Source organism: Gymnogyps californianus, chromosome 13, assembly GCF_018139145.2.
Source record: "Gymnogyps californianus isolate 813 chromosome 13, ASM1813914v2, whole genome shotgun sequence".
NCBI lineage: Eukaryota > Metazoa > Chordata > Aves > Accipitriformes > Cathartidae > Gymnogyps > Gymnogyps californianus.
Window position 1 is genome coordinate 3,475,160 of NC_059483.1, and position 26,157 is coordinate 3,501,316.

General features: G+C 39.7%; 1 protein-coding gene across 5 annotated transcripts in view; it reads right to left on the reverse strand.

The window, feature by feature from the left end:
• Nucleotides 1–26,157, reverse strand: part of LOC127021492 (contactin-6-like) — an 82,925-nt gene that overhangs the window by 10,621 nt on the left and 46,147 nt on the right. For all 5 annotated transcript variants that reach the window (XM_050904578.1, XM_050904579.1, XM_050904580.1 and 2 more), the window contains 6 exons: nucleotides 12,752–12,879; nucleotides 6,531–6,706; nucleotides 6,075–6,192; nucleotides 5,041–5,199; nucleotides 4,800–4,949; nucleotides 1,065–1,135 (listed from right to left, as the gene is read on the reverse strand). In XM_050904578.1, coding sequence (XP_050760535.1) covers nucleotides 1,065–1,135; nucleotides 4,800–4,949; nucleotides 5,041–5,199; nucleotides 6,075–6,192; nucleotides 6,531–6,706; nucleotides 12,752–12,879 — 802 coding nt within the window. The remainder of the gene's footprint in view (nucleotides 1–1,064; nucleotides 1,136–4,799; nucleotides 4,950–5,040; nucleotides 5,200–6,074; nucleotides 6,193–6,530; nucleotides 6,707–12,751; nucleotides 12,880–26,157) is intronic.

A 26,157-nucleotide genomic window follows, 5' to 3' on the forward strand; every position in this document is an offset into this window, starting at 1 on the left:
CAAACTGTATACACAAGCTTGGTTATTTCTTTGGAAAAAGAATGAAGTCAAGGGAGAGAGTAGATGCTTTTCTTGTTTAAGCTGAACTAGAAGTCTTTTTTTTTTTTTCTCCATGAAGAAATGTTTTCCATGACTTACGAAGGGAGCACCATGTTTTTGGAGGCCCCGTCCCAAACTAGGAACTAAACAGAGGTCATCTTGTGCAGCCTCTGAGATAGTCACACCTGATAGTAAGATACATGGCAAGGCTGCCTGGCCCCTGCCCTCCAGGCTGGGTGCTGCTGATGGCATGGAGTAGCTCCTACTTTAGTTAGGTGTCCTCAAAGCCAGGGGAGAGATTTACTTAGGTGAATCACATTAACTTCACATATATTTTTCAGCGGCAATGAAAAAAAGAGAGGGTGGGAGCTGTGTTTCGGGGAGTTTTTCCATAGGGGCTGGAGTCCTGACCAAGCACCTGCCCCATCACTGCACAGGCTTTGCAAGGGGCTTCATCACGATGCCCGTGGGGAGGCTGTTGGGCGGCCGGAGAAGGAGGGCTCCTTCCCACAACGCTTACTTTCTACTCTCTGAAATGACCTGCGCTCACCCATTGCAACTTGTAGTATGGTATTAACTGTTCTGAAAATGTATATTCTCTCCTCTCGCCGGAGTGCCGGAGAATTAAAGGGCTCATCTCCGTTAACGCATAATAGGATATGTCTTGTCAGCACAGTGTTCCAGAATGAAAAACATGTAAACAAAAGTATGAAAAATGTTAATGCAGAAAATGGCCAAGCAGATTAGTGTGTTAAGCACCTCCTGTACAATGGAGATAAGAGGGTTATACGGACTTCTAAACATCTTTATAACATGCCTCTTAAACTGTTTATTTTTATAAATTGTTCACTATAACACAGAAAACTTGCTGTATATCTTACAGGCTGTTTTCTCTCCAGATGCAGGATGAAATCCAGGCTCAGCCAAAGCCAATGACCAAAAGCCTTTGGATTTCAGCAGGGCTGTGATTTCACCCATGGACTCTTCCCCGTTAGACGGCTTAGGTTAATTGAGCTAACAATTACCTCCCATGTGATGACCAGCTCAGAACGGCTCCCTCCTCCTCCGCTGATGTTCGTTGGTGCCACGACAGGAACTGGAGAAGAAAAGACGTTAGTGCTTGCAAGTACCCACTGCTACGAGGGTCTTGTCAACTGGACGGTTAGAGCTTTTCCTAGCTATTCTGCCTTTCAACACGTAGAACAAGGACTATATTATATAACAGTACATTTTAAATGAACTGAAATTATGTTTACACGTTTTGAAGTTTATAAGGCTGAAGCCACAGATGTATTTGATACATGAGTACCCTGGTTCAAAAAATTAATTAAAGAAGCTAGTAGCATCAAGTATCTGACATTATTATGCCTCATCAACTAATTGGCAAAATGATGTTCCATTCAGACTGTAGCTGCAACACTACTGATTTACTAATTATGCATTTGTTCAGTAAACATGTTGTTGGAGCAATATATTAATTTTTTTAATTGGCTGTATGCTTTTCTTAGGAAATTCAAAACTCTTAATTTGTTTTTCTCCTTCTCCCAACACTGTAATAAGTGTCCAAAAGGTCATTGATTAGAGCTTGATTTCCCCAGCGTTGCTCCAGGTGGATGGCACCATACGTACAGGGTTGAGGTCAAGCAATGTGCTGGTGTTCCAGGCTGAAGGAGCTTCTCATCACTCTAACGGCTCTTGGTGGAGAAGCAAGGAAAATATCGGCATTTCTTGCGTCTTGTTGTGTATTTCCATAAACATGCCCACCCCATTAGCCTATAAATATTGACAGTTTGGGGGAACTAGTTTGTGATGTAATGGATGGAATTTAGACAGACCAGCCTTGTTCTTATTTCATAGTTCGCTATAGATCTACTAGCAAGGACGATATCATGTTCCTTTTCAGCTGCTGGAGAAGTATAAAAAAAGAGGACAACCCTGGAACTGACCGAGACAGAACCCCCCTATAAGAAGACATTTGCACTGTTTACTATCTCCAAACCCTTGGTACTATTTTTAGAAATTTCAAGATTGTTTTGTTGTTCCCTTCATTCAGCTCGCTCTGTCTGAAAATTGGATGTGTTGAGACAGGGCTGAGGACGGGGTCAGAAATAGGCAGGACAGTTATATCTCAGAAGCTTTTTCAGAGATTTTGGCAAGTTTTGCCATGTCTGCCTGCCTTTCCCCATGTCTTCCAGCCAGCGTTAGTCCAGCTCTAGTAGAGGCAATAAAGGCAATAGCCCTTTAAGTTCACAGAAATTTATGTGAACCTACTATCACTTCTAGATTCAAGTCCACATATAAATCTTTGTCTGATTTCATCCTCTCTAGAAATGTAGAAATTTCATGATAATTTTGTTGTGCAGTGCAGTCATAAAAGTGAGTGCAAGTGCAAACGGACTAGGCTCTTTTGGAGAGTTTAGCATAGGTATTCAATTTTGTCACTTACAATCAATGTCTTTGCGCACATCAGAGGCAAATAATCTAAGACTGAAAAGAACAGCATTAAAGGAAAAGAATGACAAAACAGACTTTCAAGCCTAGTGTTTCACTCTTTCATGAACTAGTTGATGCTCAATTAGTTCACGTGTTAAATGTGTTCAGTACTTACTACATTTGCATGGGGAAAAAATTTGTACTACTGCTCAGCAGAGCCTCAACTGGGTCATAGTTGAGAAACAGATGAAAATTTACAGCTGAGTGCACCAACAGAGGCTCAATTAATTCTCAGCTCCATTTTAATGAAATGAACAGTGGTTCATTTGCATCCACAAATCTACTAATGCTCAGATTTCAGCTGGCAAAATAGCTGTTGTAACAGCGAAGTTCAAATTCACCCTTTCGTGGCCAGTCTTCTGCTGTCCACACTGTGATAGTTTTCAGTTTCCTATTCTGATTAAAAAAAAAAAAAAAAGCTGTTGCTTCTCCCACTGCACAGCGATGTTTTGAGACAGAAAGATTTACAGCAGTGAAGGGGTTAAGCAACTAAAACCTGAAGTCACTCTTTCTATTCCTTTTGTTAAGCTTCAGATAGGGCTACACTGTAAGGAAATAATGTTCCTTATGCTGTTGCCATGATAAATAATATTAATTTTATTGTTTCTTGCTCTTTCTAGCCCTAGCCTTGTGAATCCCTCTAATACAAAAAAGTTTTAAATGATGAAAGCTTTTACTGACTGTATAGGTGGTTTTGAATATCATGCTTTACAAAGCCCCAAGGTAGCAACAGCAAGAAAGACCTTCTCAAGACTAATTTTGCCTTCATGATCAATTATGTAATGGAGAACATATAATTGTGATACTCTGCTGGGAAATTTAGAAAATCTGGCCTCTTCCTGTCTCCAGCTTTTCTTTAGCCTTCCCTTTTCACGTTGCTCCTTACTCCTTGCACGTGAAAGTTTCCTGGGGTTCTCCTGCTGGAGGAAGGGGTCATGTACCGCTCCGGCATGCATCCCCCAGACACCTAAGCCCAGGCAGGATCAGTGCCTCTACCCAGGCTGGAGGCTCTCAGGCTCTTCCCTTCGCTTGGGAGCAGCCTGCAATCTGCTTTACTACCACACTGGCCAGGCAGTCCTGACTGCTGATAAGACTCATTTGATGTCTCTCTGCACCTGGAAAGCTGACAAAATCTGTCAAAACTGGTGTTCTAATGATCAAATAGTTTTTTCTGGCATCAGTACTCGGTATAAGTTTTTGCTTCAACAACAGGAAAAAGAACTTACTAAATTTAGATCAACTGATTTAATACATTTTGAAGTAATTCTGCCTTGGGACAAATATAGCAGGTATTCTGAGAAACAAATGGATCCCCTTTTCTAAGGATATATGTATTTTCTACTGTATAATGTACAATACTGTATTTTGAGTTCTGTCTTGAAATGCAGCTTGCCAAACTTCAGAGCTTGGCAAATGGGATAAACAGAGAAGAGAAAGTGGATTGTAAAAGCTGCTTCCATTTTACTGCTTTCCATCCTATAAATACTGATTTTATAGGTGGGAGAGAGTTGATAAGCAGGGGGCTGGGAGAAACATAAAACAAACCAAAGGTTTGGGCTTCAAATAAATTGTACCAAACTGAGTAGGTCAGAGGACTGACAGTGTCGGTCATCCAAGAATGAGTCTTCTTCCTATGAGGTTCCAAGTCCCAGAAGATAAATGTGTAAAGGTTAGACAGACAGTAAGGATCCCACCCTGGAGTCAGTGGAAGCTATTAGTTTCACTGGGCTTTGGATGCTGTAATTTATTTCCTCCAGTTAAAGCCAATATCCTGTCCCTACTGATGCTCGGATATCAAACACCCTTGCAGCAAAGGCATCACATGCTTGTGCTAGGATATGCCAGAAAGCAGGCTTTATCATTTTCTATGCAAGTCCCTGAGCAGGGTATAAATGCGGTTATAATTGGAAGAAAACAATTGTTGCTCCCCAATTGCTTGAATGAAAGCTTGTGTTCAGGTATGGGGATTAGATTATTTTGGGACATATCAAAGGGAGGAAGCATGGGCCAGCTCCAGCCTTTATTGCTGGCCCAAGTGATCTCCAAACCAGAGAACAAAGCGTGCGGTACCTCAATCATGTCCAAGCATCCCCTGCATTGGTAGCGCAGGTCTGCTGTCATGAAGCCATAGCAGCCACAGACTAAAATGCCAGGCAGATATGTAAGTAACCCTCTAGGAGTGAGCGGCTCTGCTGCAATGAAATTCCCACACCCGGGAGCTAGCAGCGTGCCTGTGGGGAAAAATCTGACAGAAACTAGGGACTTACCTGCTGCTTTAGTTTTCAGTAGAGCTGATGGTCTGCTTGGCTCCCCAACTCCAACACTATTGCTGGCAACCACACGAAACTCATACTCAACCCAAGGGCTTAAGTCAACCACTGTTGCCTTGTGAGTCCTACCATTAATGACTTCAGGAACTAAAGGTAAAATAAACATGTCATGACAATTTATTTTTGGAGTAATTAATGGTACATGCAAAAAATACAAGGCAACTCTCAAATTGCTCACCTGTTGCAACTGCCTGCCATCCAACTGAGAAAGGAGTCCTTGTCTGAATACTGTAGATCTGGACTGGACTGTTATTATCTATTCCAGACTTCCAGGATAACACAGCAGTAGTGCTAGAAATATGTTCAACTTTAACATCTTCCGGTGGACCTGGGGGGCCTAATACGATTAGCATTTTAAGATGAAGGTATTAGGAAGAGAAGATTCATTGCTGGGTTGGGTTGGGCAACTCTTACTTTCTCAAGTCAGTGGAATTATTCATGAAGCTGCAGTTTCATAAGAGCAGCACAATCTCTAAATGATGGCTTCGTGCTTGTATTACATTTTTCTAGTTAATGAGGGGGTTTGAGTCAGGAAAATGAATGTCTTCATGTTTCTAATATGAAAACAGCAAACAAGGGAATGATTTTTTTTTTTGTCTGACAAAGAAAGTTACCCAATATGTCTTTTGCTGAACCATCCAACATTTTCAGAATTCCTATTGAATTTAATCAAAACTGAGGTTTAGAAAGAACTCAAGATGGTGCACTATACAGACTTCTGATTTCTGCTAGGGGTTTAGAGGACCTGCTCCCATAACTGTGTTTCTCTTGCTGCTGGCAGTAAAAAGACTAGTTAGTTGACCATAGAAAATAATTTTTCATATTATCTCCAAACAGTGGAAAGGCACCAGGTCTTTTGGTTTTTTTCCCAGCCTGCACAGTGACCCAGAGATGTCCAGCAAGGAGCCGGTGACAGCAGTCTGCTCAAAGTAGAGGACTTCCCTATGCCCTGCCACATCGACCTGTGTGGCCAGAAGAGTTTACCTTCCAAAGAGGCCATGGCAGAATTGCACAGATCTCCCTGGGTTCGCTGCACATTAAGATCATGCCGGCCAGAATCGCAATCCAATTTGGGGGCCAAGGGTAAAAGATATATAGCATTTCACTATTGAAATGTTGAATTGATATCCTAGGTATCATTTAAACAACAGCTGATGTTAAGAATTTCTAATTCCTCCAGAAGATATATATGTCTACATTTAACAGACATACCTCTTACAATTATATCTACTGTTGCAGATTGACTGTCTAAAGTTGTTTGTACCATGCACACATATTTCCCGGAATGATGTAGCTGAATATTTCTTATCATCATATCCCCAACAGATTCCTGGAGATACAAAGAAAGTAAACTAATAACTCACAACATGCTTTCCATACTGGACATTTTTATAAATTGCTCAATATTAATAAAAAATTCAGCTTTTAAATTAAAATATTCATAGCTATCATCAGTTTCTTTCATGTGGACATTTTTATTATGGCTTCACAAATAACTCAAGTGCCTTTATGAAATTTAAGAAAGAAAAATAAATGGCTGCAGCCCTTGTAAAGAAACAGTGATTTGCCATGCATATAAATAGCGATGGAAGAATTATGATAAATATTTGTGTCATCTAAAGACTGGCAAATAGTTTCATTAAGCACTAAGGAGTTTAAGAAACTTACTCTTCCAATTCTTTCGAAATGATGTATTCCTCTATGAAAATCAATTCTATTGCCATTGAAGGACCATGTGAACACCACATCAACGGAGGGGTCATGAGACACCTGGCATGGAAGGACTATGCTTTCTCCAACTGTGACATCCATATTAGAAGGTGGAATGGTAATTACAGTCCTTTCTGCGGAGACAAAAAAAAATCCTTTTTATTAAAATGCTTATAAAAATAGTAGATCTTGCATGGGTTTTGTACCATTTGTGAAATGATTTAAAATTGGCCCAAATGTTCCATAATAAAGAAAATTATCTCTAATACGGTGATGATTTCAGAACTCTTACCCATGTGTAGCCTATTACTTTTGCGGTATCAATACAATAAGCACGCTGCGTGCCTCTGAGAGCGAGCAGATGTCAGGCGCAACATGCTAAATTAGTCATATGTTACTTTGTAAAGCCCATAGTCAATAGATAGGATTTCAGCTCAAAAAGTACAGGCTTCATTATAAAGACTGTTAAAAACATGCCCACCATTCTTCAGACTCGAAAATCTCTCCTTGCAGGAAACTGCAGCAAAAGCAAAATTGCTGTTCATCTCTGCTTACTTTATACATCGAGATCCTTAATCTGTATTAATGTTAGCGGTAGTTTACCACGCAGTGTTGCTTACGTTACAGCTTCAAAGAGGGTATCTTGACAGACAGAAAAACTATTTATGTAATCTTTTTTAACCCCTTACACTGAGAAACAAATTTGCAGATCTTATTAAGGGAAGTACTAGCTCGCTGAAGGGGAAAGAAATAGGTTTATATGGCTTCACTTTTGTTGACATGACTGGCAGATAGATTAGAGATAACAACCACTTTGTTGTAAGCAATTCCCCTGAATAAAGCTTTTGTGCATGAAATTGTTATAAAATGGTGAGAATTTAGAGGGACATGAATAAAATGAGAGCAGAATCTATTCAACAATATTAATACGTTCTGAAAACAATATTAGAGGAGGAGAAGAAAATTTGCACGAGCTGTATTAGTTCAATGTTTGCTCTGGCTTAACCCTGTGTGTTAGAAATGTACTTGAAAATTCAGGATTTTGGTTTTACCAAGGCCTTGGTTCCAAAGGGTTGACGCATGATAGGGCATCCAACCCCTTACCTTCAGACACATTTTCATTCAGACTGTCACTATCATTGCAGTAACCGATTAATATGTAGGTACAGACAGGCAATATGGGCTGAAACTTGAAGGGCTTCTTCCCAGCATCTGAGCTGCACTGGATGAGTGACTGTTATGGCAGTAGTCAAGTAGAATGTTGCATTTTCTGCTAACCTTTTAAAATAAAACCGGATCTCACTAGTTTTATACCTGCTGCAGGCATCAAGTAACGTTTCCCAAGGAAAACAAAGAAAGAACTTGACTGATTTTTATTGTTATAGACAAATTCGGCGTTTTTTTCTGGTATCATTAAGAAAGTGTCAGAGGTTCTCATCGTGAGTTAGAGCTCAGACTTGGAACATGCTTTCTCAGATTTCTCTGCATACTCTGATTGCTCTTCACAGCCACGTAAAACTATCATTGTGGCAGCTCCATCAGTTTGTCTGAAGTCAAGGTCTGCAAAAATGCGAAGGTCTCAGATGACTGTCTTAAAGATACTCGATCATTAGGTTAGAGAAATCTCTTCCTCTCCCTGGAAGCGGTGTGTCAGATGCAATAAATTCCAGATGATTCAAAGGCCATATTCTTTGTTGGCACAACTCCACTGATTTCAACACACGCTGGCAAAGAACTTGGATCCATAAATCTCAAATGAAGTAATTCCATTGTGAAGTACAGGTAACTTTTATAGAATAATTTTGAAAAGTATCTGGGAACTACAGAGAACCTCCACAAAGTTTTCTTTTCTTGCTTTTCCTCCTGTGCTTCTTATTCTCACAGCTGAAATAGAACTGCATGAATAACACTTTGAGGAGAGAAATTCTATTACTTGCAATAATGCTGTATATGTTAAAAGAAGAAAAAAGAAATAATACCCTGGTATACGTTAAAAATTGGAAAGCTGCTTTTGTGATAGCTGGAACTTCTCTTTGCCACTAGCAGATGGAGAGGCATGATCTTCTGGTCTGATACAGTCCTCCAAACTCATCATCTCTTCCTCCAAAGTCATCCTGTAAGACTCTCTCCTTCCTTAAACCTATAAATCACGTGCATCTCTACACTGAGCTTTTAAAGCCAATGAAATATGGCATCGAAGAAGCAAAGTCTTCCCCTGAACACCACGATTGACCTCGAAGTGGAAATTCTACATTGCTCTGAATGTTTATGACACACTTTCTCCCAGCCTCCACTTGGGTTTTGTCTGCTTTGTCTTTTGCTGTGCAGGAGAGATGTCTCCACACATATTCTCTCAGAAATGATGCAAAAGGTTACGCCTGACCTACAAGAGGGTGTCGAAGGGTCTGGCAAGTCAGCCTGGGCTGTCCCCCACTTCACGTAGCCCCGAGGTCATTGTAAACAAGCCTCGTTTACAATGTCAATCAATTAGATGGGCAACAGCATGCTTCCTGAGCCTTCCACTGGTAAGCTCAATATCTGGATATGAGTAAACAGTGGTTACAGGGTTCAGCTTCCCAGCCCTCTCAGATAGACCCCAAAGCCTAAGATGAGCTCCTTGCTGCCAGTTATAAACTGCTGCTGGTATTTTATCTGTCTTGCTTAAAGCTGACTTGGACTTATCTGTTTCGCACCGCCTTGATGACAGCCTGTAGATACCCTTTGAATTGGGTATTCTGCTAAAACTCCAAATCAAAGCACTCACACCAGGGATGGAATTCACCTTTTCTGCTTTAGTCCATTCAGCACTAATAAAACTTTGCGCCACTACTGAATCTTCCGTGTGTCAAGTACTCCCTGGCCTTCAAATTTCTCTTTAAAATATCTACCCTTCACAAGACCCACATCACCTCTACTGCCACAAGACTTAATACCACCTCATTTTGTAGCTCCTGCTTCTCTGTATTGGATGGTTGGTCACCAGGATCGACGCATTTTGACTCTTCTACAATGCACTGTGTACAATTACAGCATTCTATAAATAAGTAAAATACTAGAAATAAAATCAACTTATTTCTATGGAAAGGTTGAAGTAAGACTAAGCAAGAATGATACAAACAGGTTTGCGCAGAATTTATAATCAGATTCAATAGTTACATTCTAAAATCCATAGAATACAAATAGAAAATGATGTCCTGTTTTTTGTAAAATCTTTAAGCCTCCATCCAAGTCAGTCATCTGTTGTTCAGGAAGGGGCCATTAGCTCCAGCTGGTTGTAATGAAACTGGCTGGGAATTTTTTGAAACTCTTCTTCATCAGAAAGTTCCAATAATATTATGGTTGCCTCATTAGGTCTGTCATGTAATTTCTTGTGTCATTATTTGATCACATATTCAAAGAGATCAGAAATCAGACATCTGCAATCCTGTTATAGAATGTTATTAGAAGGAATAAAAATTCCAGAGATCATTTATCTGTTAAAACCTACGGAATGCCTGCTTAGGGAGAAGATAAATATTTTGAAAAAAATGCATTCTATGGAATCCTCTAGTGAACCGGTATTTTGGAATATCAGAACATAAAGGTTTCCTCTTATAACATAACAAATCCCAACAGCTATATGCTGCTAGTATTATAAGAAGTCTACTTACTTATTGGCATGAACCTATTTGCCTCCGCCAAATAAATACTGACAACTGTCCTTTTGTGAATTATACTGGGTTTGTGTGTGAGGTGTGTTTTTTTAGTAGTAGTAGCAAAAAAATCCATTTTATTATGGTATTATCATCGTCTTGTATCTCTTGCTCTAGCCTGCTCATACCCAGTGATACCACTGATGTAAAGCAGTTCACTTGTGTGATATTTTCTGCTTCTTTTATGGGGTTGTCTTTAAGACTTCCACCTCAAATACTTTTAAAAGCTTCTTAAAAGCTCTTGGTTCTACATTATCTATCTATCTTGCTTAGCAACTGCAGACATGCATTATATGGCAAATCCCATTCCAGAGAAGAAAATAGATAAGATGTTGTGAGTGCTGGAGGTATAATAAAGACTTCTCACACAAAGAATAAACAACTCAATGAGCAGCAATAAACTTAATTTGCACATTAGATATGCTTTTCCAAGTTCTGACATTTCAGTTGAAAATAATGCTGAAGCAATGAGGCCTATAATTGAACAGCCAAAACTTCTCCAGAGGGGAAACAAAAACAAATGTTCCCTGCAAACAAGATCATTTTTATACCATGTTGTTACTCAGTGTTTTAATAAACTTCATAAATGCCAAACAAAATATTTTTTTCATGTTTTAATGTGATTTTCCCATATTGCTCCATTAGGATGTATGCATGTGATATGTGAAATGGTATATAACCTTAATGAAGTCAGAGCTGCCTAAATCCTAAACTTGTTGGTTTATTCATTGCTAGCTGTGCTGTAACGTCGTCTCAGATTACACGTTGCACTGCGTCAATGCTAATTGCTCTTTCATAATAGGAGCATGAAAAAGATTTTTGCCAGTTGCAGTAGGTTAGGGAGGAGGTCATGCCTGCAGGCTACAGTAACCATTCTGAAGTAATTGAAAACAAGAATATTAAGAAAAAAGAGAGGGTTACAAATTACATTTAATAATGTGCTCTTCTTGTAACTACAGACATTATTATTATCTGTTTTGCAAAAATGATTAATATGCTTACTATAATCTCAGAAGTTCCACTTTTTAACTTGTTCTCCTCATTTAAAATCAACAAATACAAATACTTTATAAGCAAACATCTGCATTGAAAAGATTGTGCGGGAGCAAAGAGAAAAAAAACATACTAAGGTTGCCTGAGTTTTCCTCCTTTTTTTTTTTTCTGACAGTGATCAAAGGTCAGACCATAGTCATTTCACATGCTGCTCACAGGCATACCTATACAAACAATATCTCTTTTCATGTCCTCCAGCTCTGGACTACTCCACCTGAGTGATAAGTTTGTACAAATTCTTTTTACTAATGGAGAAAGACCATCCATCAGCACAGCAAAAACTTGAAGCAAAGGACTGCTTTGGACATAATGCACTTTAATGCGTTCCACAATGTATTTAACTGTCTTTCAAAGAAGGGTGAAAAACACTGTAGGGAAGACACCCCCCTGCAGAGCATCACTGTCTTGGGACCAGAGCCAGGGTGTGTGGTTACACCAGAAGCTCAGCCCCAGCGCAGACAAAGCTGCAGCTTTGGAGGGAAGGAGAATTACAGCAGATGTGACCATTTGATATGATGCGTCTCCTAGCCCATAACATGATTTTCCGGATGTTTAAACTGATAATCACAGGATAGCTGTTAGGGAAGTTATTTATACACCTCCAACTAAAGCATCACAACATCTACAAATGAAACTCCTAGCCTCACCAAGGTGGTCTGAAAAGCTGAATTAGGTGTTGAAATTGCCAGTGTTTTCAGTGGGAGGACTTAGACCCCCATCCAAAAGCAACACAAACTGCAGAAGGTGGCCATTTTAATATTCAGACTCAGAAGTCCTGTGAAGGGCCAAAGAAGAGTCTTTGCTTGGCTCTGATTTGTTTTGGAGTTATTTACCAAAGTAGCACACAGCAGCTGGGATGCAGAGAAGGAGTGGGTGGCTTCAGGATCTGCAGGAATGCAACGTATGCAACATATATCTGCCCCACACTGAAGAAAATAAACCCACCTGATTTTCAGATTGCTTCATAACATCTTTTTTTTTTTTGGCACCCCAGCTTTAAAGTCTCTTCTGCAGTCTCAGATGTGTTAGAAATTGTAAATGAGCTGAATAAACTCACCCAAGCACACCACGCAGGGTACACTGAACCTCCACGCTGCCTCGGTGTCGTTTCAAACTCTGGCTGCCCAGTGCCTGCAACAGTGCAGCCCATACCTGCGACGTCTGAAAGGAACTGCCGTGCAAATATCATTATTAATGTTACTGCCTGTTTCTGTGGATATCTTGGGAGACCTCCCTGATAAACAAATTGATCATCAGAGCGGTGCGGTCATGAGTTTTTCTTTGCTGGAGGCAGTGGAGAGCTCAGTTTCAGCTTTAAACTGCAAGTAAAAACCTGTCAATACTCACGCTGATTGGCACAGGCTTGGGCATCCCACTGAAAAAAAGCACATACTTTCTACTATTCATAAAGCACAAAAGAAAATACTGAAGTACCTTTCACAATCAGGTTCCCTGAATTTCTGGCAACTCCGAACTGATTTGCTGCTACACAAGTGTACACCCCAGCATCTGATTTGGTGATGTTATAGAGCCTGAGACTGCCATCCTCTAGTAAGGTGACCCTGGGGAAAAAAATAAACAAACAAAAAAGAAGAAAAAAAGACTTCTGTTACAGGAACTGTAATAGAAATGCAACGCTACTTTTAATATTTAAGTGCTTCCATTATACTTTTTCTCTCTACAGCAAGCTGAATATGTATCAACCAATTTTCACCTCTGCTTATTATTGATTTCTATATTAGGAATGTTATATTGACATACTGGAGTTGGCCATTAACTTATCTAGCTGACTTTCTTGCAGCAAAATCTGGAGTCTCAAGAGAAAGAAGGAAGACCCAATTTGTTGCCTAATTGTGCTATATTTTACCACGGGGGGCTTTTTTTTTCAGCTCCCAATGCTCCTATGCCGTACTAATGTTGTGTCTGAGCCCAGCTGCCTGTGCAATTTTGTCAGGATTATTAAAAGATATTAGCAGACTAGCTGAGATGCTGAAATGCCATCTCACGAGCCAAGGAGCCAAATCAAATACATCGCTGTCTCATAGGGCCCTCAAATCACCTTATTAGTCACTATGTTGTTTATACCAGTTTGCAGAGTATTGGGTAAATTGCATTTAATAGTAATTTCAGGACCACTCCTGGGTTTTATGGACAAAATTAATTTCTAAGCTTGCTCATATGCTTTTTCATGTCAATGAGATACTGTCAGATGTAAGTCAGTACGGAGTTCAGCATATGTTTTCCTTAGGTAAGCTTTCACTGCATGCCTGGCACCTTTTTGCTTTTACATACAAGGACAGCACTTCAGGGCCTGGGGATTTTCTTCACAAATATACAGAATACGTATCTATCAAAGGTAGAGAATTTCAAAATGAAAACTGAATTAGGTAAGCGATGAACTTTTGGACAGAAAATAATATTATCCTGTAATGTTTTGTTAATTTTGTGTCAGTTCCTCCATCCACCTGTTGCACCTGGTAGGTGCTGAAGTTCTTGACCAATTTTTTCTGAGTTTAGAAGAAGGACAGTGCGCTGAAAGACATGAAGGGCCTGGAAATTTCACGCAAGTGTGTTCAGGGTCTCTATGTACAGCCCCTCTTGCCGGTAAGGCCGCTGCACGAGCACGCTCCTTAGTAGGCATCAGAGAATCTGCACCCAGCCGGGGAAGAGCTGCACTCCAATGCCACACTTTCTTACATCTGACAAAATCCAGCTGTAAGTCACAAATCCACAGGAAACCAGGCTTCATTCATTCCAGCGCTCACAGAAGCACTGCATTACTTTTTTATATTCCTCTTTTAATTGACATTTAAATCTAATACAAGAATCCTTTTATAAAAAGAAAATATCTAATTCATGCATCACAGCCTGGGTATTTAATATTTATTACTAACAACATAAGATTGGATGATGTAATGAATTATTAAAGGAAACGAACAATAACAAGAGCAGAAGTTGAAGCTGGCAGTAATATCATAGCCATTAAACACAAAAAAAACGTCATAGTGTCTTGCTGCATTCCACTCTGGTATTTATACGCTTGTAGCTATATGTGTAACACACATTAGACCTTGTTCTGCTTCCCATCACACGCTCCCAGCCTCTCAGCTGATGAAGAGAAGCACTAGACTTGGATTTCTGGTGGTCCTCTCGCTTACATCACCCCAGTTTCATGTCTCCCACTCTTGCCTGACCTTACCCTGCTGAAAGATCTGCTCCTGAGCAGGGCAGGGCTGGATTTAGGAATGAGAAAAGCTAGGATATCCCCATGGTGCCGGGCACTCTGTCACTAGGGTGCAGAGCTGAGAGGGGAAGGGATTTAGGCTTGAACAAAAAATCTTTGTTTCCTTGGCAATAATCACCAGGTACTGCAGCAGCTGTTTGCATGCAATTTGTAGTACGATGAGAAAATAAGTTCGGGTTTAATAATCCATCATATATCCATGTTAAACCGGAGAGGAGTAAAATATGAAGCAACAAAGTACGCTCTTCAAGATAATGATGGATCAACTAAATGACATTTTTCGAATGAGGAAGGATGAATAAGCATGAAAGAACCGAGCCTTTCTGCTGGCTTCACGATGCCGTGCATCAAAACGAGAGGCTATGGTTGCCTCTCCCTCTCAGTATGGGGACACACCTGATGACAGTATTTCAAAGGCAGGTTTAAATACAAAGAAACATTTGCAAGTATTCCACTTCTGCCTCTGCAATTTGCTTTGCATTATTGATGCATTTCAGTTTGCACCAGTCACAAGAAAACACCCTCATTAGAAACTGTTGGTGATAAAATAGTTGATTCAATTGACCGGTTAGCTAACATATGGTGGCTTCATCAAACAGTATCAAAAGAGATTCAAGTGTGAATCAGCAAATGTTCATAAAATGGATACCTGAATAATAAGTTATAACAAGCCACTGTAGTGTCTTTCTCACCATCAAATATTGATGCTCTGTTATTTTTACTGCAGTTGCACCTAAAAGCTCTAGGTACAAATTGGAATCCAGAAGTGGGCATGAGGCAAAAAAAAGACAATCCCAGTCCCCAAAAGCTTCCAATGTAGGTAAATACACAGGAAAAAGCAGTCTGTAAAAATACAGACTAATAAAGGGGAGAATCTTGGAACGCACAGGCTCTGTGCTTAGCCCCCTATGGATTTCTGGCTAGGGCTTTTTCACTGAAGTTTAGTCATGTCTCGCTCAGATTTTTTTCCCTGTATTCTTCGTTAGGAATTGAGACCTGAATAATTCTCAGCTTCCTGGTTTATCCACTAAGAGGGGTTTGTACCCACTCAAGAGCTGACGAGGTAATGTTTGCTCTGAAGAAATGCTGCGAAACAATATTTCAATGGCTGGGCAGGCTGAGGATGGAATGGCTCTTTCAGTGGATCAAAACTGAGCTTAGCAAAGAGAAACCATGAGCTAATAAACGCTTCAGAGTTGTTTGAAACAGAGGTCACGCTACCTAAAGACAATTAGGGAGCTAGCAGTAAATAAGATACTCAGGCAGAATTTATGTAAAAGCACAAAGGACAGCAGAGTAATTAGTTAGCGGGGAAGGGAATTAAAGAAAAAAAAAAAGTGAGTAATATCCAGCTGTACTGAGGTCTGTGTCAGGAGAGGGATGAGAAAGCAGAGCACAGCAGAAAATCAAGACGATGCATTTCAAATGCAAGGAAAAAAAAGCAACCTGAAATACCGACCCAGTTGCCATGAACAACAAAGTTGCCATAAACTTCCTCAGAGCCACGACTTTACGCCATGGGTGGGTTCAGAGGGGCTGCACTTTATCCTCTTCCATTTGTCTTTCAAATAATGGAACTGTGATTCTGAAGGCAATGGGAATATTTCCTTTAATGGGCTTCGGATCAAGCTCTAACAAACGATTTAAAAAGAAGCTGTGAAACGCATGTCTCACCTGCTGAAAGGCTTGCTGAAAACCGTTACTTTTCACAACATTTTAGACTGCGTGAAGTCTAAAATGCGTGAAGGCTATAGATAATAACTCTTAGCATTTGCATCAGAAGACAAGGTAATTCCAAGTACTGAGACAAGACAGAAAAGTTTAACTTGTCCAATATAATGCAAGTAGAATATTTTGTCTGCCAGGAAAACCGGACTTCTCTCAATAAGTAAATGAGTGCCTGTCGAGGGACAAAAAGCAAAAGATCTGAAGCAGATCTGATAAATGTATCCCTGCGAAAGAAGGAGGAGAAGGAAGAACGAAATGAGCTACTTGGGACACAGCTCTTCATAAAGCCCTCTTGCAGCAAGGGATTGCTTAAGCATAAGACTAACTCTAAACTGGCATCTCTGATTTACAAAATGCTTAAATTCTTATCAGACTAGTGCTGACGTCTATGTTCCTGCCTGAATTACACAAGCGCTACCTCTGAGTAAATAGCTCAATTAAGCAAAGTTGCTATGAAGAAAAGAAGAGATGAAAATCCAGTTACATAAATCCATACAAAGTTCCTGCACACAAGGGCTAATTAGAAATACCCAGAAATATCATTCCATATGTAACAAGCCTGAGAACCTACCCTGCAAAAAGATGGATATGTTGGATGCAGTTCACTTCATGTGGATCATAGGAACATAAGACAGCTCTTAAAGCCCAGTTCAGAGCCATGTCTAGCCAATTTTCCACGTGCAGGATGCCCGGGGCAGAGGGCGAGGGCAGGGTAAGGATGCAGCGGCAGGTACCGCAGTCCCTTCCCAGCACCGAGTGACCTGTAACCCCAGGTTCGGATCTAGAGATAGTGCCTTTCTATATAGGATGAAATCTGTCTTCAGGAATGAATCCAAAGCCCTTTGAGCCTCTGCAAACCCTTAGTCCCACAACAGTTTGTGAGAAGTTTTTCCCTGGTTTATTTAAGCATAGTGTATGTGACGTCCTTTTCTTTGTTTTGAATCTACACATTCCATCGGATTGATCCACGTCCTCATCCTCTCAGTGACTCCACTAGTATACAAGATAAGCATTACATACAGAAAAGGAAAACAAACAGCCTACCCAAGATCTGCTGGAGTCAAAACTCTGCGTAATGTTCAAAAAGAATAGTTTGCAACGTTTCTGCAGAAGACATGAGACCAGGAAGAAGTGAGAGCTCATTAAAATTGTCACACATACTTTTTAAGTAAAGATCTTGAGAAATCAAGCAGGGATGATAGGTACAGCTTTTAATTAACCAGGCCAAACAAACCATCTCCGAAAGTGTTGCCTCATGTGAACAAAAGATTGTTGATGGCTATTTGCTTTGATCTTAAGAGCATGAAAGAATAATATGTATTTAACAAGGCTGATAGAAAAACAAAGTCTGAGAAAAGAAAGAGGTGTCAACTCATTAGATTTTAAAGTGCAGCAGAGGTAATTTTTGTGCACTGCTGTATTGTTTAGCCAATCTGTTTTAGAAAGGTGCAATTTTAATTCATGGATGTGAATTGCATTAATTCAAGTCAGCAAATGTCTTTGAAATCCCCATCAAAATCGGTTGAGCTGGATTAGTGTAAAACTGGGGGTGAATCAAGCCTACTTCTGCAGATTTCAGCACTGCCAGTAGGGTAGCTATCTCTTCAAGGGCATAAAAGAATTCCTTTCAAAATAAAGTAACCCCGATACTTAATGTAAAGATTCACTCTTCTTTTATCCTGTCTGCCTCTAACATCAAGTGTCTGACACCTCATAATGTTATTGAAGTCACCGTCATAGCACTGTGCAGATAAAAAGGGAGTATTCTGGATCTGATGAAATCAGAGGCAAAGTAATTTTCATTATCTGAGAAATCCTATTTGAAACCATGTCTTCTCAGTCTCACTTTACTGCTCAAGAGCAAAACCACTCTTAGGCTATGAAAAGATATATTGTTTATAAATTTCTTCAGATATGCTAGCAGACATTGAGACAATAACTGACTTCTCTAATTTTACAAAGATTGAGAAGCATGAGAGAGGCTGAATTAAAAAGTACAAGGGGAAGTAAGTGAGGGGCAGAAACATGAGCACAGCCCTCAAGTGACTCAGAATTACCAGTGATTTATGCAGATGTAAATGTGAGTAAAGTTTGACTAAGTGAATGAATTGTACCTGCTGATGACAGCTCTGGTATTTTTGAAAAGGTCCCACTGAGTCCCATCTGAGATCCGACTGTCTGTATTATATGTTAATGATCTTTGTACCTGTTTATCCTATTCTGAGCGTAATTTGTATGCTAATAGTATTGCCATTTAATAAACTATGCTTAAAAGAAGATTTTCCTTATCTGCATGATGATATAAACGAGCTTCAGAGTTGACTGACAATTAACTGAAAATAAAATAAATGCCATTAAACTCTGTGTTAACTATTTGGATCAAAACAAAATTACACAATCTAGCTGAATAGTCTTATTAAAATATTTTAGAAAAGAATACTATTAGCAATGATAGAAGGTGACACTATAACACTGTTCCTTGCTATTTCCTAAAATTTCCCTCTGTTCCTAAAAAGGAACGCTATTTTTGCATAGAATCTCTGCAATTTGGGACCACAAATATTTATTTTATGTAAATATATACAGACATCTGAATTGAGTTATACTCCATCATAAAGCTTCCAGACAAAATACAGTATTTTCAGGAGATGGTACTCCCTTTTACATAAAATAGCAAAAGTTGTTTTGCCCTGTCTTTAACATACTCAAGTATTAAATGTGAGGCAGATGTTCTTATGCAATGATCAAAGAAAAAAGTGACAAAAATACCATCTCTGTAGACATGTGTCTAAATCTATTTTAGTAATATGTCTCAAAACTTCCAGCTGGGGAATACTGGGCAACAGCACCTCTATGTGTACAGGAAAGGAAGACGTGCCAAGCGAACAACAAGTTTAGTGATGACACAAAACAAACAAGCAACCCCCAAAAATGTAGTTTGCCATGTTTTAATCCTTTCCGCTTTCTAAATCCTTGTGATAGTTTTAAGGTGGTTGTGAGCCTGTTCATCCTCAGGCTGTTGCGTTAAACAAACATGCGCATTTCTGATCTTTTCCCACATAAAGAACTTGGTCTTGTGTCATATTTACAAGATATGGCCCATTTATGGCTCTTCTCTTCCCTGTGCCTGTCCTTGCCCTATTTCAAATCTGCATCTAAAGAGCGGATATCATGAGAGGAGAGATGTAGTATAATCCTGGACTGAGACAAGAGCCATACCTTAGCATGTCCAAGCAAAAAGAAAGATTTCTTGGTTATTAGTCTACCTTGTGGACAGCACATAATGAAACATCGTATTTATGTAGCCATACGTTGACTAGTCTGAACACTCATAGCAGAAAAAAATAGCGATAAAGTAGTACACTGAGAAGGAAAGGATCAGGAACCAGACTTTGCGAAATTCTGTTGTGAGAATTCAGGTAGAAAATGAACTGAATTGCCAAAGGAAAAGGTTGCCATTTTTTCTATTTGCCAACAAGTTCTGCTGTTTTTATGAAATCTTTATAACTCCGGTACATCAGAGAAAAGTTCTTTCAGCACAGGATGGTATGGCCACACTACTACTATTCAATCTAATCCCACCATTAATCATTATTTTTATGATTCAGACATTATTAGGAGTTCAGACACAGCCATTCATACAACCAAATTCACTCCAGATGTAAAACTAAGCCCTTAATATAGGACTTAAGTAGAATTTAAACAGTACATAAGGCCCTGAATTACCCTCTGCATGGGAGTTTAATTCACTTACAGCAATCTTCTTCCCTATCTGCTTGTCAGAACATATTTCAAAAATAAAAGTACAATAAAACCTGCTGTTAACTTTAAAGTATTCTCTATATACAACAAGCAACTGATACCAGGTACACAGCGTGGCACTGGCTTGCTTTCAGAAACACTGGCCAGCATGTTCATGTGCACTCACCCCCGTAATAGATATACGGTATTGGAGATGAACAGTGTTCGTCTTCCATGATTTCAGCTTCCATGACTCATCTTCTTTCAGCTGCACATGCTCTTGTTCTCATGTCTTTAGCTCTCATCACCTCTAGCTTCTTGCACCCATTGGTTGGGCTGCCTGTGGGCTTGTAGGAAATCCTGGGGCAATCCTCACTGGCCTATTGAATTTATGCTTAATTTGAGCGATAATTATAGGGATTGCATGTGGTTCACTGAAGCCTTAGACCCACATCCGTGCTCAAAATATCACAGAGCAAAGTTTTATGTCTTTTTAATGTGTGAGTAATATTCTGCCACTTGTGTGTGACCCTTAAGCAGCTCCTCCTTTCACTGAAAATTTGAAAAGATTTTTAGTTCTCATAGAAAAGAAGTAACGAAATAGCAGTATTTCTTTGTAATAAAATCCCCTGGCTAAACCAGAGGTGTTAGTATTCTCCTACAAACCCTTCATGTTGGCCCAGCATCAGCCACATTTTCAGGGTGCTGTTTCTATGCTTTCACTCACATAACCCTTCACACTCAAAATGATCCCAGAAACTCCTCCCTGGAAGACTCTTTGTTCATCATGCCTACAGCATGACTGGCAACAGTCCATGTGCCTGTCATGTTAATCAATATCTTATTGCTCCTTTTTACATCACCTCCCCAACACATCCTGATCTATCTGTTACCTCTAATGTTACTCGTAGGTTGAAAACTTTTGGGATCAGAAACTATCTTTTATTTGGTGTTTGTGCAGCATGTTTTTCATCCAATACTAGTATTTTTGTATGCTATGGCAATACACACCAGAATAGTGCAACGGTAATGATGTGCATGGCACTACAACTTGGACTAGAACAGAAGCACAGAAGGTTGCATTCTCTCATTATTTTTTGTGCAAACTCCTAATTAGGAACCTTGATTAACAGCCTGCTGAAGTCAATGGAAAAACTCCAATGAGATTAGCTGGCTTTGGATCAAATCCTGAACATCAATCAGAATACGTGCATGAAGCAGGGACAGAACGTGAACTGAAAGGGAGAGAGGGCACAACAGTGACATTCACTGGGGTTTAGTTTATTGCAACTCCTTATGACATGGGAGAGTGACAGATTGCTTGGGACATCTCAGCATGTAGGACAGCCCCTCAGAAAGGCTCACGTTAACAGGGTTCCCAGGAGGTGAGTAGGAACAATTTAGAATTGTATTAGAGAGGTGTCATACAGAAGGGAAATTGTAATAAATCCAGCATCACGCAGGTTGTCATTCTTTCTTATACGTGAGAACATATGGTTCATTTGCTTACTTGATGCTCACGCTATCTGATGTGCTAAACGCTATTGCATTAAGTAGTCAGTAATACATGATGAAATTAGGTTTATTGGCTTGTTCCATTATGAAACTCTCTAAGGAGAGAGAAAAGAAAGGAAAAGCCCTTTCCTTATGTCTTCTACTGCACTAATATTCTCTGTCTGCCAGTGTTTCATTAGGTCAAGTAACAATGGGGGTCCCCTTCTGCCTTCTCATTACTCTGCAGTGGATTGACTTCAAATGGAAAGATAACAGAGGAAAAAGAAAGAGGAAAAACAAAGCAAAATAAGATTAAGAAGAAAAATAATATATTGTCTTTTTCTTCCCCTCATCTGTGCTCATTCTTCCTTCTCCTTATATCTCCCTCCTCATCTTTCACTCATATGCTTTCCACTCCCCTGCCCTCACTCTCAGCTTGGGGAAGAAGACAGAAATAACTGGAAACACGGAGAACACAAAGAAGGAAAGATTGAAGGTGCTTCAGGTCAGTCTGCGGCATTTTCTGGCAACCGTTTGGTTGTAAAACTTTTCTGATGCCGTATCATTAGTTTTGCTGGATCACCAAACATCTCTGCTCATGCGTACTCACTCTTCAGTGAGTACTGCCATGTTTTATATTCCTCCTAGATCCAATGACATTATTCAGAATGAAGCATGGGCAAATGCTTGCACACTTATGCCTATAATCAACACTGAAAACAGAAAAATACCACTGTTGTTAGCAAATAAATATTCAAGAAATATAGCATAGCTGCCTCCGCTAGTCTTTTGCGATACCCTCTTTTCTGCTATCTTTCATATAGAAACCGAGACGACTGTAATCTGAGCATAAGATATTTTTAGCTAGAACATAGAATACTCCTTGCAGCTCTCAGCATTCCCTCGGGAAGAGTGTAATGATGGGTTTTGTCTGGTTAGCACCAAAGATGTAGTAGTAGTGCGGCCTGAGAGATGAAAAACCAAAGCAATTCTATACAGCAATCTCAGGTTTTGTAGGAGTTTTCATATCTTAATATGTAAGTTCAGACCAAGCACTGAAAGCAGGCAGGTAAATCCATGCCTTTGATTTCTGTCAATATATTTGTTAGCAAGGAATGGAACTGAAGTGATTAATCAAACGTAGCAGATGTGGAATCAATTCCATTGGTTCCCTAAACAAAATCAGAATTTCATCAAGAGATAAACTTAGTTTGTATTCATGTTGACTTACAGCGATGGTGTCTAAGATATCTGGAATTGCTCTGATTGCTGATGCCCACACTTCAAGTGCTCTATTTAAAAACTAAAATAGGAAATGAACTTCTTTACAAGCACACAGACACTGATAAGATAGAAGGGTTAAGGCATATCATCAAAGCTATGCAAAGCTTCTTGTGGTAGAAAAGCAAGAAGGATAAAAATGGAGATACACTTAATCCACACTTCAAAAACCAGACTTGAAAAATAAAATAATAGTAATATTAATATCCCATTGCTATTCACCTACCCGCATTGCTGTAGAAAGCTGGGAATAGAATGATAAGTGCTGGAATAGCATAAGAAAATATGTTCTATATGAAACTTGCTACCAGCATACAAATGTCTATACTACCTTTATCTGCAAAGAGCGGGTGCATAAAGCAGGGTGGTTTGTGGCACTAAGCCCCATGACAAGCAAAGCTTCTCTTTGCCTGTGCTACTCATCTGGTCTGACTTTGAGATAGGTAGGGGTTTTTTTCAGACACTGTGGATACGTTTCATTCCCCCAGCTTTGCTCATCTAAAAGTTAGGCATCTCATTTGAGATGGAGGTGCCTGCCAAGAAAAAGTAAATAACTACCTTAGACTGCATATTGACTTCAGCTAAATAAAAGTTAAGTGACATCAATCTCCTCCTTTGTTAGTAGAGTAGTGCAAATTTTGGATTTTTCAATCCATTTTGTCTTGATTCCTCCCCAAGCAGAATTTTTTTTTTTTTTAAAGATAATGGATATTCTGGAAGGTTTCAGTACAAGCTAAACAAACAGTGTTGACATTCTGGTAATTGAAATGTTTCATTGAAGTTTGTTGAACTGCCCTGACACATTTCTTCTCAAATTGGTTCAAGCTGAAATGCTATTTCACAGTACAATGTTTTGTATGTTGTATTTGATCAGTGGATTGAAGACTTCTCCTGTTTACCAATTAATTGCCTTTATTTTTTTAACTCCCTCTTTCTGTCTAATTCCAACAGCAGTCACAAGACAGAATTCTTTTCCCAAATAACAAAAAAGTTTAAAATGTGTTAAAATGCTCACGGTTTTGGAATCTGACTCCGAACAGTGGAGCAGCAGCAGAAAGGCAGAAGCAGATGGTGGCCACGGCTGCTCAGAAGGCTGTAGGAGAACGGTCCTGCCCAGGAGACTGGTAGAGCAACTCAGCTGCAGCACACGGCTGTGAGCAGACCCAACCCTTTAGTTAATGAAACCTGCTGGGTCCTTGCATTTCACATGGGAGCAGGAGAATCCCCTTGAGTTTGAGGCTCCGAGGGGCAGCTGTAAGACCTCAGCAATTACCAGATAGTTCCCCACCACCCATAGTGTTAGAAGTCTCCAGTCACAACATCTGCTCGGTTTTCTTTGCACGAGGTTGTTGAAAGGCAGCTTTTCATTTCGGTGCTCAATCATTCTCCCATGTTTCCTTAGAGTAATGGCAATAACTCTAGTGCAAAACACCAAAAACAAGTGTGGCATGGGAGAGAGAATTTACCACGTAGAGCAGCTTTATTTATGACAGAAAATCAATTACCATCCTTCACAGAGATGGGACTGAACTGTGCCCTACAAGCAAGGCTAGAAGCCAACAAGTATTGAGCATATTTTATTGACCCCTAAACATACGTCTTGTCCAGTCCCCAGAAAACAATTTAAATTATGAATATTTGCTGATTACTGATTATTAATGCATGGAAAGTGCTGTATATGACTAATGCATTCTTTCAGCCTACCTCATTTCTCGGTTTTCCCCTCAGCTATCCTTATTTAAATTCTAAGTGGAGTGAATCACATATGTTTATATGCATTCACTACAGTGTTTGGAGATCCTCAACTCATGGTGAGGGAATAGCACCTCTCCCTGGTAAAGCAAAAGGGGTTCCAATTCCCATTTATTAAAATGCTTCAATCAAAAAGAATTTTTCTAAAATAAGTTTTCCATGGGGGTCCTGATCCTGAATCCACTGGAGGCAATAACAAGACAGACATTTGTGATCAGTGTCTAGACTTGCAAATCTGCTTTATTTAATATATGAATTGTTCCCTTCTACTCTTTCTTTTCCTCAGCGGACACAAGATGACAGAAGCAAGATGAAGAAAACTCCCGTTGCACTTACTGAGAATATATGACATACATGAAAATAGCTCATATCTGTGTTAAACTCCACAGGGTGGGAGTTCAGAGCATGAAGCTTGTTCTTTTTTTTTGTTGCATTTCATTTCTACATCGAGCTAAAATCCACAGCACGTGCCAGGAAAAAGTCATGCATTCGGCAAAGGGCAAAGAAAATCTTTTCAAACAGTTGCCCATTGGACAAGTGGTATTGCTCCCGAAAGCCCATTTCTCGAGACTTTGATCCAAAGGAGGAGGTTAATTGCCCAAAAGAAAACCTGAAGCTGTACTGCTAGATGATCCAGAGAAGCTGATTGGGGGATCATGTGAAGAGAAAGCAGGTAAAACCAGCTAGGATTAGCCAACTGTGGAATTTCTTTTTGATTCCTGCAGCAGATAGCCTTGAATTCCCTCTCTAAGGTAGCCAGCAGCATGAACCAAAGATAAATCCCACTACTCAGGGGGTAAGCCGTATGAATGAGGGTGGAATTTAGCTATTTCTGAACATTTTTAAGTAGAATACTCAATGGAGAGGGGACATTAAGACTGGGAACAGTAAGCAGACCTGGTGCAGGTATGTTCAGGCTTTGTTTTACCATCTAATGTAAAAATTGATTGATTTGGGAATTTTTTGAAGGACTTACGTGTATGCTCCCAATGCAATAAAGTATTCTACGTAACTCAGAGCATACAAGCTGTTGAAGATCTGGGCAATGATGTGTTTGAGCTGCAGAGAAGATGGCAGAGACACGTGGGGCTGGAGGAAACTGTCTGTGCCCTGAAAAGGGGACCGAGGGCTGAGGACCTTCACTGCTGGACCATGGCAAGACATTCAGAAAATTACGCTTCAGAGTCAGGAAACGTTAAGATATTTTTCGAATAGCAGGGGCCCAAATACTGCAGCTTCGTAAACTTAAAAAGTCTTGATAAAAAACCCTCATAGGAAATGAAATAAAAAATATTTAATGGTGCTTTTATTAATATGGATAGTCAATTAATTCTTCCTAGTTAGCACACTTCTCTTCACATACTGACAAACTAACGTTAATATAAAGCAGTGTTACCTTGTCATATTAAGAGCTCAGATGATCAGGGAGAGAAGTGACTATGCATGCATGACTATTAGGAATAAACTATTATCAGGAGTGAAAGGAAGAAGGTGAAAAACAAAGAATATTCTTTCCCCTTAGGGTAGAATAGGTCTAGTTGCACTATTTCTGTAACAAAAGATTGAATTTGTCTAAATCATTCTGAAGAAGCTATGTGAT